Source organism: Bombus flavifrons, chromosome 7 (genome assembly GCF_040668555.2).
Source record: "Bombus flavifrons isolate JBK064 chromosome 7, iyBomFlav1_principal, whole genome shotgun sequence".
NCBI lineage: Eukaryota > Metazoa > Arthropoda > Insecta > Hymenoptera > Apidae > Bombus > Bombus flavifrons.
The window spans coordinates 15,384,523-15,405,003 of record NC_138448.1 but is presented as its reverse complement, the minus strand read 5'-3'; the positions used below and the strand labels follow the sequence as shown (position 1 = coordinate 15,405,003).

The following is a 20,481-nucleotide window of genomic DNA, read 5'->3' as shown; positions in this document are numbered from 1 at the left end:
TAAGGAAACATTACGTTATCGTAATGTTAATTAAGAAAATGCATCGAAATTCTTTTCCATGTTGTAGTCACAAACAAAGAGGAAGGAAAAGGGAAGTAAACCAGACAATATCGTAAAGATGTTTGTATAATTATTGTGTATACAAGACTGTGTAAGTACACATTTATGTATATGCACATTTATATACATTTCTCATTACATGCTTACATGATAATATTTCGATTCTTGCAAGAAAGAACTATAAAATATAGTCCTTAGAATAACATATATACATATATTATGAGTTTTAAACTTGACGAATTTGTAATTTTCGGGTGATAGGGAAACTGTTTAATTTAATATGCAAATTTAGAATGATATAATATTAGTATGTCTTGCAAATATTATTTCTAAATATGTATTCGAAAATGTTAGTTTTTCCGATATTGGAATATTAAATATGACAAAATAAATTAATAATTTAAAATATTCTTGGTATTTTTATCTTGATTTTCTATTAAAATTAATTTACATAATATAGGTGTACGTATATTAAAGAAATGTGTAACTCTATATTTGTATTTTTTTAACGAAAAATAACTATATTTTGAGCATGTTGTCAGTTACTTTAATAATCTAATAATTAGTGATCCTGGTCCACTGTTGTCATACGATGATTAGCACACTTTAAAATATTCGGAAATATGTTATCTATTGTGTGCGTCCTGTACTAATAAAAGGATAAATAATACATATATATATATGTATGTATATATATATGTATATATTCTGATACTTAGGTAAGATAATAAATTGTTAACATTCACTTTGCAGTAACATTGGTTTTTTATAAAACAGTATTTTTTTTTACAAATTATTATTAGCAAAACGTCTTGCTTTTAGTGAACAAATATTTAAGAATGTAATGTATTGATTCTCTAGAAAAATCAAACATCATTTCCATGCTTGCTTTTGCGCTTTCTGGGATGCTAGTTTCTTTGTGATGTACGACGAAATTAAAAGCGCTGCCAATACTATCACAATAAGATAATAATCAAAATCTTCTTTCAAAACGTCAAATGTTTTAGACGGTGCCACACGTGTGTAGAACAAGTCTGCGAACATCGTATTACATGCATAATTACTTGTAATTTTCTAATTGTAATACATTACTAATGGGTTAAATGTATTAGTCCCTCAGTGATTAATAAAGTTACGGTAAAACAAAGTTGTATCTTAAAGTACTTACCAAGACCGTGTACAAAAACTAAGCAAGTACTTTCAAGGCCACTAGGACTAGTATGAATGCCGGAAACCCTAAAGACGCTTTGGTTATAATTAATTATTGCATCCATATGAATAGGTATTTCTGGCATATATGGTATGACACCTTCTTCGCGTATTTCGGGATTAATAGGCCGCCGTGGATCTACCATCATCCACGGTAATTCCAATACTCCGCCATTAGCTAGGGCCACTAATACGTATAAAAAGTAATTTATAAACAATTATGTTTTCCTATTTATAAATTATTAGTACAGTACTATAGTACTAATTATAAAGTATTAGTCATACAATTCATATACATACCTATGATGTGTTTACTCGTGATACCTTTCTCTGTAATAGTTTCCCGCATAGATTCTATTGCTGCTGGGAAAATAAAAGCTTGTCTTTCTACAATTGGCAACTTAGTTGTAGCTAACGATGAAAACACTAGAATAAGATATTGAATTTATAATATTTAATATAAACAAAAACAAGGATATGAATCAACATAATTATAATAAAAAATGGCGTGAACAATACCTGTGGTATTACTCTGTATTTTTCCTTCATATAATTCTAAACTAGCAATTTCTGTTCTACGACTCTTTTCGTTAAAATAACTATACACTATCCAATTTTCTGAATGCACAACATGGACTGGACCACGAACTCTCTTGTGCATAATAGAAAATATCATTGCTCCAGACACCACGTCCAATAAATATAAATTAAGCGTATCTGTAAGTCGTGAATTATTTTTAAATTAGTTATATATATGATATGGAACTTCAATAATTACAATATCCTTATACAGCAGCATAATAAACGTACCTTTATGAGTGCGTCCAACACCCTCAGTTACAATTGCGACTAAGTTAGGATTAATATACTTATATAGAACTGATCTATCACTTAGAACTCTACCCTGGGAATGAACACGTTCAATTGAATTTTTCGATACGACGTGTGTTATTCTTTGGTTTTTTGGTGACAGCAGTAATTCCCATACTTTATGAGAAATGAGTTCCTAAAGGATGAAATTAAGATGAATATTTAGAAAGTTTGCTAAATAAGCTCATACATACTTGAGCTGTACTATATGATAAAGAATATCCAGACAATATTCCAGTTGTTTGATCAGCAGTAAATATATATGTATTTTTAGCGAGTGATGCGGCAATTGCAGTTGCACCTTCAGGATATACGTGAGCTTTATCTCGTGTGTCAAAAATAAGTATGCCTCGCAGAAAATCATCCGTCGTTACATGAAGTAACATAGATTGCTTTATTCTATATCCTAATTTTATTAAACCATCTAATGGTTGACCAGTAATCGGATTAAAAGTATATACAATTCCTTCTCCCGTTTGCTAAAATATTTAAAATCAAATAAGAGATCTATTTATATTGAATTAATGTTTTAATGTATACAATACATACTTTATCCTCTGCCAATAACGCACATTGCGGCGGATATGGAAAATGTCTGCTACCACGTTGTACGTATAAAATTATTGCATCAGATCTTTTATTGAAACCTCGAATACCTCGTACCCTAAGTTGCCAAATAATTTCACCTTTTCTAGTTTCAATACCATATAACTATAAATATATAAAATCAAGGATTAACACTAAATGTATGGTTTGAACTAAATGTATATAATATATGTTAATTAATCAATGTAAGTATATTTATTTTCATACTTTTCCCGTTGATGTAACGAGGACAATCATTTTATGTAAACCAAATTTATCTCGTACTAAATCAGTACGTTGATTGGATTGTTGAGGTGTGAGACTTAATATGGATTGGAAGAATGTTCTTGCTTGTTTAAGTTGAGAACTGACTCTTCTAAACATCATGCTCAGTACATCCCCTAGATATAACATAAAATTATAAAATATGTCATATGTGTAATATTAATATTGTAAATTATTTTTTTATAACATATTTATCATAAAAAACAAAGGAACAACAAACTTCTTAACTGCAAACCTAACAAACAACTACAATATTAATAATATATGTTAATAAAAAATTACAGTAAAGCACAATTAAATTTACAAGTATAATAATTATTATTATCTTTTTTTATCATTCATGCATAGTGCTTCAATATTCTAATTGTAAGGCAAATTTAAACATACTGTTGTATTAAAAAAGTTTATATTAATATACTTTATATTATCATGCAAATAATAACATTGTAGGAACTTTCTTAAATAGCAAAGATAAAAATATTTACTAGTCTGCATTTAATTCGTTTATATTTTCTTGAGCTTCTAAAGAAATTAACGTGCCTATAAGACTAATAAACAGCAGGAATAAAGTAATTTTCAAACCAGCCTTTGCTGCTCCACTACTTACATGAACTGTCTACATCAATACCTGCCAGCAGCCATTCACAAAAGAAATGTAATTAATACAACATAACTAATACTTTTCTTATTAAGATATAAGTTGAGAATATATAATGTGATTTATTTATTGTTGTGTGTGTTACAATTAAACTGTAACATTAAGCTGTTTAATACTTTCTAAGTAATAATATAGAAATGAAGACAATAATACAAATACTTTTTAATCAGAATATTACTTTTATACAAGTACTACTTACTTGCATTAAAAAATGATTTACTCTTACAAATATCAAAATATTTATGTTAAATATAAGAAATGTTGCAATTAAATTACTTATAACAGATAGACACCTATTACAAATCTCAATGTAAATCTTTAATATTATAATTATCAATTTTTATAGTATTATTTTTTAATATCTAGTTTAATGATCTTATACAAAAATATTTAATTTATTTTATCATAACGTTTGCTGTGCCTTAACAAATATGATAAGCATATATTATAGTTTATACTTACTCTCTTTCTGATCGAATTCTGTTTCTATTTCTTGATCTCTATCTGACATAGGTAGTTCTATAATCTCCACTGCTACAATACTAGCAAGTGCTTCTTCCCTAGCCCACACTAATTTATTATGCTGTAGCAGCGCAACACTGTGATCTTCTGAAGCTAATAAATGACGACAAGTTACACCTTTTGTTTGTCGAGGACAAACAGAAGCCATAATTGTTGGTGAGAGTAATGAATTATGTGTTACAACGATAGATAAATTTGGCATAGGTTTTGATGTTAAAAGTTCTGAAGCAACAATTTCTGTTACCTAGAATTATATCAATAGAAGTTTTCAGTATTTTTGTTAATTAATATTCAAAAAATCTTTTTTAATACAGTTAAATTTTAAAATACTTACTCCATTTTTATAAGTTGTTTCTAAAAGCACTTTTTCATTATCAACTGAAACAATATAGAGCATAGAATCTTCCGCTATATCCCTTTGGATAGGAACAGGTACCTCTCCAACAAGAAGAATACGTTTCCGTTGGTTATTATCTGCGCTAATTGATACAACAGGTTCTTCACCTAACACTGATTCTAAATGATATGGACCTTGTGCACCAGCACCAAATATGGTATTTATTGTAACTGATTGCGGTTGAGAATGTGTATCAAATAAATGTACCAAAAGCAATATAGCTAATGAACTGTCTCCTTTTAAGCAAGCTAAATATGGAGCTGCTAAAACACATCTAAAAGACAAAAAGTTATACAAATTTTATTACGTAGGAATTTTAAATATACTGAGCTTTTTACTAACATAACATATTTCTACTTTATAAAGTAATTTCTTACTCTGTTTCTTGAGTTATAAATGGTGCTGAGACCCTTCTTGTTTTCAATTTATCTCCTGTTTTACTGTCATAGGATGTTACTTCTACGCCACTATTATAAATTGGTAAAATATGGTGTAATGTTCCATCTTTTATATGCCATTTCACATCTTTAATTCTGTATGAAAAAATGATTTTATTAGTAACATCAGTATATGTAATGTAAAATATTATGTGCTGCTGAAATATAATATTTATAAAATTATCGTATACTTTCATGTTTAGAAACAAATTATTTTATAGAAATTGACCATAATTAGGAAATGAAATATTTTTGAATACAAAACAAGATATATTTTAATATATGAAACTTAAAAAGATCTCAAGCAGTTCATATTAGTTGCTTAATGAATTTATCTTGTTTCAAAGTAAAAAATCTTTCATTGTTTTGTTCTATTGTATTACGTTTTACAAAATCCTTTACAGATTTCTTTACACTGGAACTATCTGGTAAATACGTAATAACATAAAGGTAACATCAAGTGTAATAACATATTACTGTGAGATATAATCATGTAGTATGTAAAAAGATATTACTGATTGTGCATTAAATAAGGATAAAGAAACCTGTTAGCACTGTACAATCCCAGTGTAGAAAAGGATATAAATGGTGAGAAACGTCTGAAAACCAATAATGATAATTACATTTTATTTTGTATATTATAACTGTTTCATGAAAACAAATCTTGTTAATAAATCTATAACATTAATATTAAATAATATAAAAATTTTCTTTCAACGTTCAAATTATCTTTGAAAACGATTAATTGTCTATAATGCAAATAGAAGTACGTTTAATTAATGTATATAATATTAACAAACCTATCGTGGTTTTGTTCAGCAATTGGCCATTCATGAAGTATATGTCCAGTAGCCAAATCCCATGCACGAACAATAGCTGGTACACCTCCACTTACAGAAACAAGATCTCCATCTGCAATTCCACCTAATGCTCGAATCCGACCTGCATACCCTTTTTCTAATACACGTCTCCATAGTATTTGTCCTAAACCAAAAGATTATGTCTTCCTATCTTTTTTTATAATTTATACTTTTATAGTTTACATATACGTATGATATCATATAATCACATTGCAAAGGAATGTTTAATAAAATTGTAATAAAATACTAAATTTAAAATGATAAATTGTAAAAATAGCACAAAGACAAATGTTACATACTTTTTGATCTTTTCAGCTAATTTCAAAGATTTCAATTAAATATGATAAATTTATATTCACACGTATATGTAAAATTAAACAAATGAAAAAGTTTCGCATATCTAATCGAAACGACTTTACGTCAATGTTTATAGCCCACCTGATTTTAGATTTAGCGCAGCAATAACATTTTCTTCAGTAGCAACAATAATCTTTTTTGCGGTCGAGACAGTATCAAAACTGGCGAATTTAATTTTGCCGACATAATTCTGTTTCCTGCAAGCACAACGGCAAATGGTTCATTGAGAATGATTCGACACAACTGATACGCTGTCAAATCACGGTAACATGCTACTGCATTATTTAAGAGATTCAGCATTGTAAGCAACGTTTGTTCAAGGATTCCAAATAATTTACCAGTCAAATTTTCCAACTTGATCTTCGTACAGACACAGAGACAAATTAAATAGTCCAACCAGTATGATAAGATATTGTAATATCTGAACATCGATTAAAAACCGGTTGATGTTCCCTCTAAAACTCCATACGAACGGAGCCATGACGATAAGTGTGAACGTATCAACGTATTAATCCATCCGCTTACACAAATTTCTTCCGCACCTGATGTATAACCATTGGTAGTGTAAGCGAACGATGGTCACCTCATATAAAAACTACGTATTTTTTTATTATTTTTATAGCGATTTCTATTTTGTAGTACATAAAGAAAAGAAAAAGTAAGGGACATTTAAAAAACCAACGATCGAATATATAATTTATAGAAATCCATTTTGTAATGTATAAAATTATGTTACAATTATCGTCGATAAACAATAATATTTATGTAAATTATTAGCAATTACATACATTGCAGTTTTAAATATGATAAGAAATATTTATAGATATTTTTAAAGTTTTAATTAGTTAATATATTTGGTATTAATAAACAATGTAATAGAACAGATAACAAAATTTTTTAAAAATTCTTGGAATAGGCAAATATGTATTTATATTTCATATATTACAAATGCTTTTTTATTCTGTTTCTATTAATCTGTACATCAATTTTTACATTATCGACGGAGTAAATTTCAATAGTTGAGACATAATATATATACATACTAGACCATATCAATGGTCTATTCAGATTGGCGGGAATATCCGGTGCTATTTGAAATTATTTTTAGCGATGGATGAAAATCTTCATATTTAAATAGTTTAAAGTAAAATTGCAATAATTAGACACATTCTCTATAATTATTACCTTGAAATATTCTCTAAATTTTTTACACTTCTATAAGTATTATTATTTAATATTTTTGCTTATAATAATTTTCATATTTGCAATGTAAAATAAAAACTATATATAGTAACACAATAATTTATATTCACAAAAATTTAATTGTCAGTAAAATTTCCAGCATACATTACTGGTTTAAAATTTCGTTATAAGAAATAGCAATAGTATAATGCAAATATATAATATTTATGCTATTTTTTTCTCCTGTCTAGTAGTAACAACGTTCATGATAATTAAAAAAAAATAAAATTATATATAGTTATTTTTTTCAAATATAATTGTTATATTTGTGAAAACTTACAATTCGCATTAATATCTTTAAACAGCATAAGAAATTATTTTCTTTTGGTGGCTCAAAGTATAAATTCAATTTATGAAGTCATTAGATATTCTCTTAAATACCATTTAGAAAATTTTGCAACGGAAATATTAAATTTTGAACAGACATACAGCAAATTAAAATTTTATGATTTTATATTAATTTAACTTACATCGATAATGTAGTTTACGTACATATGAACATATCTGCAGATAATAATTGGTATACCCAAGATTTATTATTCTACATTATATCAATTTATTGTTATTCATAATTTATGAACAATTGTTTTCACACAGAATAGAATTTCGAAATATAATTAAAGACTATAATTGTATCCTATGTATGTATGTACAAAGAAATGAGGAAATTATTTTCATAAATGTAATGCGTACCGACAGATGACGTTATATTACATTTCAGGAATTTACAACATTTGAAACAACTTTTGTAATAAAAAGAAAAACATACCAGCATATTAAAATAATATTAATTTTAGCAATTTAACTTGTTTAAGTTAAATTGTAAATCTACAAATTATTTAAGGATGTACCTTTCATATTACATATATGTACCTATATAATGCTTTAGCAAATATTTAAAAATAAATTAAATAGAGTTTCTCAAACATCGAGAGAAAATCATAAAGTTCATTATTGGCTAATTTAAAATTTATTACTCAAATTATTATTCATTCTCTCAGATAACTCGATTGCTCAATAAAATTGATAAACATATTCCGTAAATCACGCTAATGCGTGAACCAATAAACATTACATTTTTATAACTAAAGTTTACACTTTAATCCATTAATTTCATTATATACATTACTTACAATTTTTCCTTACTCCTAATAAAATATAACATTTTATTTATTATACTTCCAATCTATTCATCTCTATATATCATTGCACTTACAAAATTGACGTATAAACTATGTTATTATCGTACTGTTACTTCTAAATTACGTGTATCGTTAGAATTGATATTCGAATATAACTCAACCTCTTTCGACCTTTCGAAAAACTTTCACTTTTCCTTGGCCTGTGTTTAACCAAGCGGCGATTCTTTATCCACAGGAACAGAGAGGAAGAACAGGCTGGCGCCGCGCCGGAAGAATTTACGTAGCACTTAATCCCACCGCTTAGAGGGCCCGACAAAATCACCCTACTTCGCATTCTTGGCTACCTATTCTTCCGCGCTTCTGCTCTTCCTGCGCCACTCATCATCACGAACCTCTTCTTACATTCAAACACTTTCACCTGAACTCTTATTCCTTAACGAGGCGAACCCATGGCCCTGTTGCTATGATTTAAGAAGGCGAAACTCACTCATTGTAAATTACCAAGCGATGTTTTACGATAAACGTGTCTTAGGACTTCTTTCGAAGAAAGCAAGTTAGATTTAGATATTCGCCTTCGTACAGTATCTAACAGATTTAGATTCCATACAGTAGAATCTGATCGGAGAAGACAGAAATAGAAGATGAAAACCTACCTATGGCGGAACCTATAGAAATATTAAATAGATCGAAACATTAGAAAAGGCTGACCACCTGAAGATGGACGTTCCTTTATCAGTGAAACGGACAATGGCGAAGCTAAGATTGCCAGGAGAACGAGGATGGACAGTAACGACAGAAGTTGGGATAAGGCACAAAATAGAGGGAGGAGAAGCTGCCGTGTCGGATGTACGATACACGGGAAATAGAAAACAGGCACCGCCTATGTACTATGTGAGTGTCCCATATACGAAGAAATCAGGCCAAATACACTAAAAAAATAAGGAGTAAATAAAGTAAAGAGGAGAGTAAGGGAATATGGGAATCGACAGAATTCATTAAGCGATGCGTAAAATAAAGGTCGTTTTGTCCGCAGGAATAGTATCAGCAACGTTAAGTTAATTTCATTTAAGATACCAACAATTAAGACAAATCTGAAATAAAAAAAAAAGAAGAAAAAAGTATCAGTCGAATATTTGATTGTCAGCTGAATGTTAAGAATGGAAGATATTTCATTCTTTAGCACCTCGTTATCGGTATTTTAATTTTGCTTTTGTCACTTGATAATATTTAATCGATCGAGATAACTTTAGATAACTTTAATTAGATAATAATTCTTGAGTTTTCATATTTTCCTGCGAAAGAAGTAACTCTCAATTCGAATAATATAATACTTCTGTACGAAGCAGTGTATTTATAAATATTTATAAAATTATTATACGCGTTATTGAAATAAAATTTCGAAAAATTATATCGATCGTGCAATGGAAAGAAAAATTGTTTTCTCTGTAGAGGATATCGAAGGAACAGCGAGAAGAAAATCTCGAATCAGTCGTGAAGCCAATCCTTTAATCGCCTGTACTAAAATATTATAAGACGCGTAATCACAGTGATCGTGCCAAAATCCGACGACTAATCTCTTAACCGTAAAACCGGTTTTATTTACTCATTCGCTTACCCTTACTGGGTACTTCGCTGGCTGCTTTCACAGATTTTAATGACAGTTGCGAATCGTTATTGTAACCATTGTTGCGAATACGTTATTTCATCGTTGCTGCTACCAGTATCGTAATATCGTCATATTATCTGTATTCGCATAAACTTAATTTTCCATCATGAAACTTATCTCGAAGAGCTTTACGCTGAAATTTTAGACGATTTAGAAATGTAGAATTAAATAACGTAAGACTAATATTTCAGACTAATTCTGCTTTAATACGAATGAATAGAACGCTTAATGTTCAATTTAATACATGTACATGGAAGTATTGAATTATATCGTTTATAAGTTGTTTAAAAATCTAGCTCGTTAATTGTTTTACATTACGTTACACGTGTATATGATACAGCGTTATATGGCGGACAAAAGAGTACGAATCAAATTTTGCACGAAACAGGATAAGGATATAATGCTGTTCTTTGCTTGTAGTCTGTGCTTAATTCGATTAATTTTTGTAAACTGTCTCGATTGTTACGAATACCGTCGAAAGACAAACAACATTTGCAGTGAAGATAATAAATACGAGTGACAATTCCCGAAAGAAGAAGAATGTTTCTAAACAGGATAAGTACAATGCTGTTCTTTGCTTGTAGTCTATGCTTAATTCGATTAATTTTTGTAAAATGTCTCGACTGTTACGAATACCGTCGAAAGACAAACAACATTTGCAGTGAAGATAATAAATACGAGTGACAATTCCCGAAAGAAGAAGAATGTTTCTAAACAGGATAAGTACAATGCTGTTCTTTGCTTGTAGTCTATGCTTAATTCGATTAATTTTTGTAAAATGTCTCGACTGTTACGAATACCGTCGAAAGACAAACAACATTTGCAGTGAAGATAATAAATACGAGTGACAATTCCCGAAAGAAGAAGAATGTTTCTAAACAGGATAAGTACAATGCTGTTCTTTGCTTGTAGTCTATGCTTAATTCGATTAATTTTTGTAAAATGTCTCGACTGTTACGAATACCGTCGAAAGACAAACAACATTTGCAGTGAAGATAATAAATACGAGTGACAATTCCCGAAAGAAGAAGAATGTTTCTAAACAGGATAAGTACAATGCTGTTCTTTGCTTGTAGTCTATGCTTAATTCGATTAATTTTTGTAAAATGTCTCGACTGTTACGAATACCGTCGAAAGACAAACAACATTTGCAGTGAAGATAATAAATACGAGTGACAATTCCCGAAAGAAGAAGAATGTTTCTAAACAGGATAAGTACAATGCTGTTCTTTGCTTGTAGTCTATGCTTAATTCGATTAATTTTTGTAAACTGTCTCGATTGTTACGAATACCGTCGAAAGACAAAGAACATTTGCAGTGAAGATAATAAATACGAGTGACAATTCCCGAAAGAAGAAGAATGTTTCTAAACAGGATAAGTACAATGCTGTTCTTTGCTTGTAGTCTATGCTTAATTCGATTAATTTTTGTAAACTGTCTCGATTGTTACGAATACCGTCGAAAGACAAACAACATTTGCAGTGAAGATAATAAATACGAGTGACAATTCCCGAAAGAAGAATGTTTCTAAATCGAGTACGATACTTACTCTGTAAGGACGATATGACGTAACATTTGAAATATCACGAGTGCCTCTTGACTTATATTCTTCGGCTGGCCCACACGCAGACGTAATCTCCATTCTCGATGATCTTTCAATTTTAATTTATCAGCGTTCCAGGCATCCTTTGATAAAATATCCAGTCTCGTAGATATAGTTTCGATATTTCGAGTTCCTTGGAGCGATATCTACAACGATTCGAAGATCCAGTCAGCTTTCGATTCTCCTCCTCTAATATCCTGCTACGTGTTATTTAGAGGAATCGTGCCGGTTGCCAGAGGGTGTATCGCTAGAAAAAGCTCAGCGGAGAATAGAAAGGGGCAAGAGGAGGACGTCATGTAGAAATGACACTCGTAATCGACTTCCAAGGCGGTCTCGATTTCCTTTGGCCGCTGCCAGAAATGAATGAACCTTGCCGGTCGAAGAGAGGAGAATGGGAGGGCTGCGTGAGGTGCCGGCTAACCTCCGTCAGATGAGATAGGATTGAATGGACGTCGTGAAGACTGGGGATAAGGTGTAGAGAGACGAAGCCAGGGCTGGCGAAGAAACGAACACACGTGGGTGTGGAAATGGGTGGAAACAAAAAGACAAAGCTGGAGAAAATAGAGAGAATACGAAGGAACGAGGGGCGAGGGGAGGAAAAACAAGATCCGAAGAGCGCACGAAGAGACAGGGTTGGTATGAAAAAGCGTACTGGCTGGAGAGGAGGGAAAACCAGATGAAACTGTATAGAAGAAGAAGGAGAGGGAATATAGCGAAGAGAGGGAATGGACAGGGATAGGTGGAAAAAAATCAGCGAGGAAAGGAAGCGAGACGCGAGAACAGAGAAGAGGAAAGAGTTGGGCCGAGGTACACGGGCGATGAGACGAGACCGGATGAGATGAGATGATAGTGTTGCATGTAGCGCGTGCGCGTACCGACTCAATAAACATCCGTAGAAGCCTCGGTAAGACCCTGGCCTGCGCTCTGGATTACCGCCGCTACTTTCCTTTATTTTCCGGATGCAATGCCTCCCCCTTTCGACCCATCTTTACCCGTGGCTCTCTCTGCGCTGTCGGGAAAGAGACGGGACTTGTCATTCTTTACGTACTTCTTCCGGCTTCCTCGCCTCCCACGACACTGGATCAACCGGCGAACTGTGCCGGAGAAATCGGTGGCCGATTGGCGACGAATCGCGTGACCTACTTGCAATTTTGCCTGGAATAGTGGCAATTAGGATTTTTAGATTTTAGATCGTTGATTTGGTTTATCGAGAGCCAATTTGCCGCCAATTCTTCGCTGCAAAAGATAAAACGAACGTTTTCTTGATACGCGATACGAGTATTTGTAACTTTATGTCGCAGGATTGCAAGCTGACTATTTTAAATTGATCGATACTTGTAATTTTACGAGGAACAGTTAGAGTCAGATCGTTTGATTTTTCATTTGGCTTCCATTCTCAATATAGACACACACTCGCAGAAAGGTCTTCATACGCACATGCATTTTATTAGACTTGAGAAGAATATTCCTGGATGAAATTTTCTTTTCGTTCCTTGTTCAAAATTAGACCGCGTTACACGTAAAAAGGCGTTCTTCCGTTCGTTTGATCTACCTGCTGAACACAATCGAACCAGGTACGTGGACAAATTTTATAAATTACCTCGACACGTGGATACAACGTACTCGTAATTAGAAGCGTTCCATCGAGAAGGATTTACTGCTTTCACGTTCACCGGTCCATTTCTAGGGCGATGTGGATTTTGGCTAGACGGTTCTTTGGTTTTCTTGTCTTCGCTGATAAGGGGCAGAACTTTGGTCTTTATGTACTACGACTCTCTGTTCGCGTTTCTGGGCCAAATCGACGTGATTAAAGTTTCTTGGACATTGCGTCTTCGCATTTTCCGAACGCTTGATTTTCATCCTGCTTCTTCTTTATAGTTCCTTCAGCGCTAAGCATCTGCGAATCTTTGTAAAGAGCTTTTAAGTAGCAAACTCTATCTTTCGCGACATTCCGCAATGTTCTCTTTTTCATGCAGTCTACTATTGCTTTATGAATATAATAAATATCGTCATTTTTTAATTTACTTTTACAAAATCTCGAATAAGTCTACGTACATATATATATATATATATATATATATATATATATACTATGTATATGTACATTGTGTATATAGTCAGATTACCTTGTAATTCCACTAGTATAAGCTTTAGAAACTTCTTCCTTATTTTTCTTACGATCACGTCAGTGCCTATTACGAATGTAACAAACGTAATATCGCGTGTAGCTAACAGTTTCAAAGTACACGCAGAACTACCATGTACTCGTTCGTTATTCGATCTGCTTAAAAATGGGCTGCAAGTTTCGTCTTTATGTGGCTGTTGCTGTAAAGTGTGTACATCTTCGACGAAGCGAGTTTCTGAAATTCGGGATTGATCGCTCATAGTTCATCCACGCACGCGCAGATACCAAAACTACGTGCCATTGGAAGCGAATAGACACACACACACGTTAAAGAAAGTGAATTAAAGCACAAAAGTCGCTGCGCGTTTATGTTAAAACGTTATACGAGTCTCGACTCTTTTTTTCGACGAAATTATTTAAAATCCATCGTTTCGGAATTCGATTCTAAAGTCAGAAGAACGTCTTTTATCAAGATTAAAGTGTCGATTTATAATTTTTCTTCTTATAATGTAACTGTAAGCGAATGATTTGTTCGGACAAGCATGTACGTGCTATGTGCATGATCTAAATCGAAAGAGGTAATTCGTAAAAAAAAAACGTGCTCATCCCTCTCGTTCAAATATTGTCCTATTTGTCTGTGCTTGCGCGAAAGATGGCACAAGTGCTACGTAAATAAACGAGCAGACCAATTAAAGAGATAGAAACATCATGTTTCTCATTACATTATCTACGCGCAGGCAAAGCGTGGTGTACAACTGTCGTTTTAACTTTCGTATCTTCGTAATAATCTCATATCGTATGCGTTGGTTATCAATGAGTAAACCACCCTTTCAAGGGTCATTTTCGAGCACACGTGTTTTTCGATCCGGATTTATCCGATTTCGAGGTTCGCGGGGTCGCTTAAAACTTTTATTAATAAGCTTGCGCTTCGATAGAAGGTTGTCACGATGTTATGTACTTTTACCATTATTGTACTGTAAGTCATTCACAATCTGTTTCTATAAACGTTAAACAAAAAGAAAATTCTCATTTGACGGCTGTTATCGACGCTATTGAAGTTTATACAAATTTCTTGGTATGGTTCCCAAGCCGAGACCGTGACAGTTAATAAATCATTAAATTACCAACAGACGTAAAAAATGTCAAAATTAGGAATTTTCGTAATATCTACGATACTAGTTGGCCTTTAAGAATCAGTTTAATTACATCATAATATCTTATTATATAAGGAATGATTACCAATCAATTTTATCTGTAATTTTCTGATTAAGATACCTTATAACGCTTATATTACATAATCAAAAATAAACAAGCGTCTTGACTTTTGAACGATAGTGTGTACGATATTTCATAATCATCCTGCAAGTAGGTTGATAAATTTTTGTTCATTCAACAAACACCCTCTATATTATTTACCAAAGATACCTCGCTCGCATAACATCTATCTGCTAAGAATTCTTTGAGAACCTTAAATAAAAGTAATTGTCGAAAACGTCAAATGGAATTTTATAAAAGTATGTAATTATGTATATTTCGAGGACCAATTTCGCGGACACAAGTATAAGTCCGCTCCCTCGAAGGCGACAACCACTCGCCCTTTACTTAATTGCGAAAATCCAAGAGTCGTAAGGTAGACCAGGCTCGGTCTTCCAGGCGTAGGGTTCGGTTAACAGGAAACCCCGACTCTAACGTCGCCAGTTCTCCTCTCTCTCTCTCTCTCTCTCTCTCTCTCTCTCTCTCTCTCTCTCTCTCTCTCTATCATCATCCAACGTCCCGTTCCATGCTGTACCTTTCCATTGCTTCTCGTTCGTCACCAGCAACGTTTGGCCAGCTTTCTCTTCTGTAGAGAAGAGAATTAGAGACGCACGAGGAGAACGACAACGATGTCGACGACGACGTCTAGCTCTCATCCTCTCTGTCTCGCCTAAAGTTTCCTCACGGTTCCACTCGGAACACGCTTCCTTCTTGCTCTGTCCCTCTTATTCTCGGTTCTCAGTTCTCCTGCTACTCTATGCCGGGAAGCCTCCATTAAATTCATTAGGCCATTAGTGGCTGCAACCCTCCAAGATGGCTCCCGTCGCTTGGCAACGCTCTGCTTTTCCACGCTCTCCTCTCTCTCTGTATCTCTCCGGGTCTCTCCTTCTTTCTCCTTCGAACCTTCGACTCTCCAACCCCCCTTTGTCGAGTCCCGTTGTCCCTCTTGCTCCGCTTCAGGGACCGTACGACCTCTTCTTCCGTTCCTCTTAGCAGCTTTACGTGTCTCCCTCTCGAGCGGGTGGGTCTTGGCGGGTGTAATTAGATTCAACGAGCGAAAAGGGAAGGCGGTGGGTAGGTTCGTAGGTTGGAAAAGGTGGTGGGTAGCCCAGGAGGGTAGCTCGAGAGCGAGCTACGGTTACTGAAGAGGGCCATTGCCTCCGGATGTCCAGACTCTCTTCCTCTTCTGTTTCTCTCCGTGCTACCGATCCCCCATACCATCCTCTCTTCTTCTACACGGTCTTCCGTCCGTTTCTCGGTCTCACGATGTGTGCTGGTTTGACGTGGCTGCCCGTGGAACGTCGGAAAGAAGTTTAGTCTCCGGGGATTATGTTGTTTGAGGAATGGAGATCCAAAAGGTGCAGGCTATCTTTCCGCTCGAATATTAGGATCCGACTTTAATGTGCTTCGGAGCTCGAATTGCGCAACATCGCACTCCCGTCTAATTCTCTACTTTTAGTTTGATATTTGGACAAATTGTCCCGGGGATCGAGTATCTTTCGTTTTTCTGGATATCGGACTTTGGATATTTTTGTTGTTTGTTCTTTTCCTTTTTGCTTTTAATACTTAAGCGCTCGATTACCTACTCGTTACATTTGTTGGAAAACTCTGGCAAATTTTAGTTTGTCTAGTATTCTACGTTATATGGGGGCTATAGAGGTTTATGTAAATTCATATTTTTATAAATATAATTAAGGAAACCCTTGGCGACATAGATAACGAATATAATAGATCTTTCCTAAATGTGTTCTGCTCTATCAATGTTTAGTCGAATTTATACTTTTAGATCCGTTTTGAATACATTGAAAAATATTCCACGTATAATAAAGAATATCCGCAGACGTTTCAAAACAATGAAAAAGCGTGTTTCCCACTTTCGATAACTATACTTACATACACTGTGTCTCACGTACGTAAATTATCATAGAGAACGCTCTAAAAGGCTTTTGCAATGTTTACTTATTACGTATACTATTTGCTTCATAGTTCTGGCCTCTTTCATGAATTATAACAATGTAAACGTTATACACAATTAACATGACCTGAATTAAGACAACCATAAAACCTTCTCCTTCTTTTAGAAGAGTCGTAATAGTTTCATCTTATCAACATCAATTTCTTTCTAGTCCACAAAGTAAATTTCGAAAAAGTCTATCGAATCGTTTAAATCAATACGAAACGTACACGATGGCTGCATTGCTATAAGTTAAATAGCGATTTTAGGAAATTATAAGACCAATTTTTCCATACCAATGTAATTAATTGTTATATTTAATTTTTCGAATGGATAGAAAAATATAGATACAATTAAATATTATTGGAACACATTAAAAAATCATTTATCGTAAAACGTTCATCTTGGAAATGTAAAGATTTAGAAGGATCTATTGTATTTACGAGTCGTTTGTCTGACTCGTGGTGTTCAGATCTACTTCAAATTCCCAATACGTACTAGGAAATCCTGAAGTCGACGATTTTGTACAGATTTATGATAATTTAAAACGGAGGACTGGTGCTAAATTATAGACGGAAATGTAATAAAAGTTTGTTGATACTATATAATGGTCAATGTTGTTAATTTGAAGCAAATTTATGTAGATGTAAATACTATTTTACATATTACGTATGAAACGAATAAAGCCTTTATAATAAAAATAATTGTATACATAATTAACGAGACAATCTGCCACAACGACTTAGGTGTTTTAAATAAAACAGCCAAGATATTTTATATAACGCAGACAAAAAATATAACAGGAAAGAAATCATTGATATTATAAACTTTACATTCATTTGCAATGGATTAATCTAGAACGTATCGTCATTTTATAATTTCGTTGATATTATTCAAATTTCTCTCTGACGTATATAAAGAAAGCAACTTCTGTGTTCAAGATCTTGGTTACACGATACAGAGTTAGGGTAGAATTTTGTTACTTCGCGTTATATCTCTTTCAACAGGCTTATTGTCCAAGATCGACTGGGAGATCTTTGTATTTCTTCTCACGTTCCCTTTGCTTTTCCAAGAGTTGTATTTGGAGTTGCTTGCTTCCAACGGTTTCGTTTACTAAAGATGAAATGTATATAAATGTAGAATTATTTTCCTCATTTTCAAGTAAAACATTTGATATATTTACAATAATTTAATCAATTAATCAACAACGATGTGTTACCTAGAAATTTCTATATGATATCGTTTCTATATAATAACTCTCTCTCTCTCTCTCTCGTAGTAGACACAGACGCTATAGGTCAGCCAAACAAGTTTGACCAAGTAGACAATTTAAGTTATAATTTTGTCAATTTTCGGAATTTTTTAATGAAACTTTCACAGAATATCCTTTACACTACATATGATTAAATAAGTAAATAGAAAAAATATAATTCATTTTTTGAAACCCGCAAAGATAATAGGTATACCTAATATCTACTCTTTTTAATTCCTTACAGTTCTGATAATCTCATAATACATGATTTTTAAACATGTTTCAAAATGTTTAATTGCATTTATACCTTTTATATTTCTTTGTTGTATATCGTATACCAAAATTTATTTTCCATTATTAATTTATTATTAATTCGATTACTATGACATCTATTATAAATGCTAGACGATAATAGGTAATTTAATTATTAATCGTAATATTTGATATATCTACCACATTAACGATCATTATCGTGACTTGTAGCGCGCGAACAATATTTTTAACACTTTTCTTAAGAGCGAGATCCAATTACTAATCGTCAAATATATTTCATATTATTCTCAACAATACTCCATGTCAATAAACACTTCTGAATTCACTCATCGTTAACTATCAATTAACGATATTAATTTGCAATTTACGACAATTAATATTCTTTCACGATATACCACTATTCATTCACCATTCATTGGCACATTAATCATTAATCTACAAGACGAATATGCGGTAAGCTGATTGCGTAACACTTTTCTCAAAATTGGAAACGTCGTTCTTTACGTCTTTGTATCTCACCTTGTATTTGTCCATTCTACGTTGCTGAACCAGTCACTGTTTCACTGCTTTCGATCAACTACCCGATACACGGGACGACAGGGATTAAGAAATCAAAAACGACGATGGTCCCGGTGTTGCATTCCAGTCGCGGGTCCGAGTATTTGTACGCGGCTGTTTTCGGGGGTGGCAGAGCAAAGGGGACTCTTAAAATACTCCAAGAGCTTCTAAATCATGGAGGCTTAGTAGCCGTCGTGCGAGCAGGGATTACCTACCTTACTTCAAAGTGCCCTGCAGGTGCGGGCTCTTCGTTTCGGATCCTCTTCCACGACAGAACGTTGAATCATGCGTCAGTTGCACTTTAACGATACCGTGCGTGCGTGCTCGTCTTCGACTCTCTGCTCCTTTTCCGAACGCTCATATTTTTCTCGTCCACGTGCCTTCGTCTTATCCCACGAATTCCGCCCTCTCAAACGATAGGTTTTGTCTCAATGCTGTTTCGATATTTCAAATTTTCAAATGCTCGTTCGATCTACGTTTGAACCGGTCATGTCTTTCGTATATATCGGTGTTGCTCCTGTGATACACTGTTCGATCGATTAATCGGTGTTAATGTTATTGTACGAAAAAGAGAAAGAAGATATTGGGTTTTGTTTATGGTGGTGAAACGAAATGATTGGATACGATGTTTGACGATTGGGTCGATTGGTGAGGATGTGATTAATTTGTTTTTAGGGTTTTTGAAATATTTCTTATCCTTTTCTCCACGCATGATCGTATGTGTATGTAATAAATATAATATGTAACGTTGTATACTCGTGTAAATTGTTTGTATATTGTTCAGGCGCACATGCTGTAAAAAAGTAGCAGTAAACGTGTGATAAATAATTCACTCTAAATGCTATACGTATTAAAAAATAACTTGCATCAAGTAATAAATTTCCTTCTACGGATAAATATATCGTATTTTAATTCTATCTGTGAAAAACAGAGAACTAACGTCAAAATATGTAACTACTATTTTTTGTTTACTAAAAAGTTAAAAAACATTAAAAACAGAAATCTAGAAAAAAAAAATAAGCAGAGTATATTTTAAAGATCCCGAAGAATTAAAGCATCAAAGTCAGGAAATCTTAACTTGTCAATAATATTGAAAATTTTCTACCTACCTTCGATATGAAAATAAAAAGTTTACTTAATATTACTTTGTATTTACACACAAAGCTTTCCCA

The 20,481-nt window shown here is 33.0% G+C and overlaps 1 protein-coding gene across 2 annotated transcripts; it reads right to left on the bottom strand.

The window, feature by feature from the left end:
* Positions 1–110: 110 nt before the first annotated feature.
* Positions 111–6,792, bottom strand: EMC1 (ER membrane protein complex subunit 1). Of its 2 annotated transcripts, XM_069117524.1 has the most exons (15): positions 6,579–6,792; positions 6,322–6,437; positions 5,824–6,007; positions 4,964–5,119; positions 4,524–4,860; positions 4,130–4,433; positions 3,617–3,637; positions 2,953–3,125; positions 2,689–2,850; positions 2,334–2,618; positions 2,080–2,275; positions 1,789–1,986; positions 1,570–1,695; positions 1,229–1,456; positions 111–1,094 (listed from the first exon to the last, which is right to left on the bottom strand). In XM_069117524.1, the coding sequence occupies exons 1-15, from the start codon at positions 6,719–6,721 to the stop codon at positions 934–936; spliced, it is 2,790 nt and encodes a 929-aa protein (XP_068973625.1). In that variant the 5' UTR covers positions 6,722–6,792; the 3' UTR covers positions 111–933. The 2 variants fall into 2 exon arrangements, with proteins under 2 accessions (XP_068973625.1, XP_068973626.1); XM_069117525.1 differs by lacking the exon at positions 3,617–3,637 and having other exon boundaries at positions 6,579–6,791.
* Positions 6,793–20,481: the final 13,689 nt, after the last annotated feature.

Coding starts and splice junctions, on each gene's coding strand:
- EMC1 (XM_069117524.1), bottom strand. CDS start 6,721: ATGGCTCCGTTCGTATGGAGTTTTAGAGGGAACATCAACCGGTTTTTA. Junction 6,438..6,578: donor CAAGTTGGAAAATTTGACTG/GTAAATTATTTG, acceptor TTGTGCTTGCAG/GAAACAGAATTATGTCGGCA. Junction 3,126..3,616: donor TATTGATGTAGACAGTTCAT/GTAAGTAGTGGA, acceptor TGTTATATCTAG/GGGATGTACTGAGCATGATG.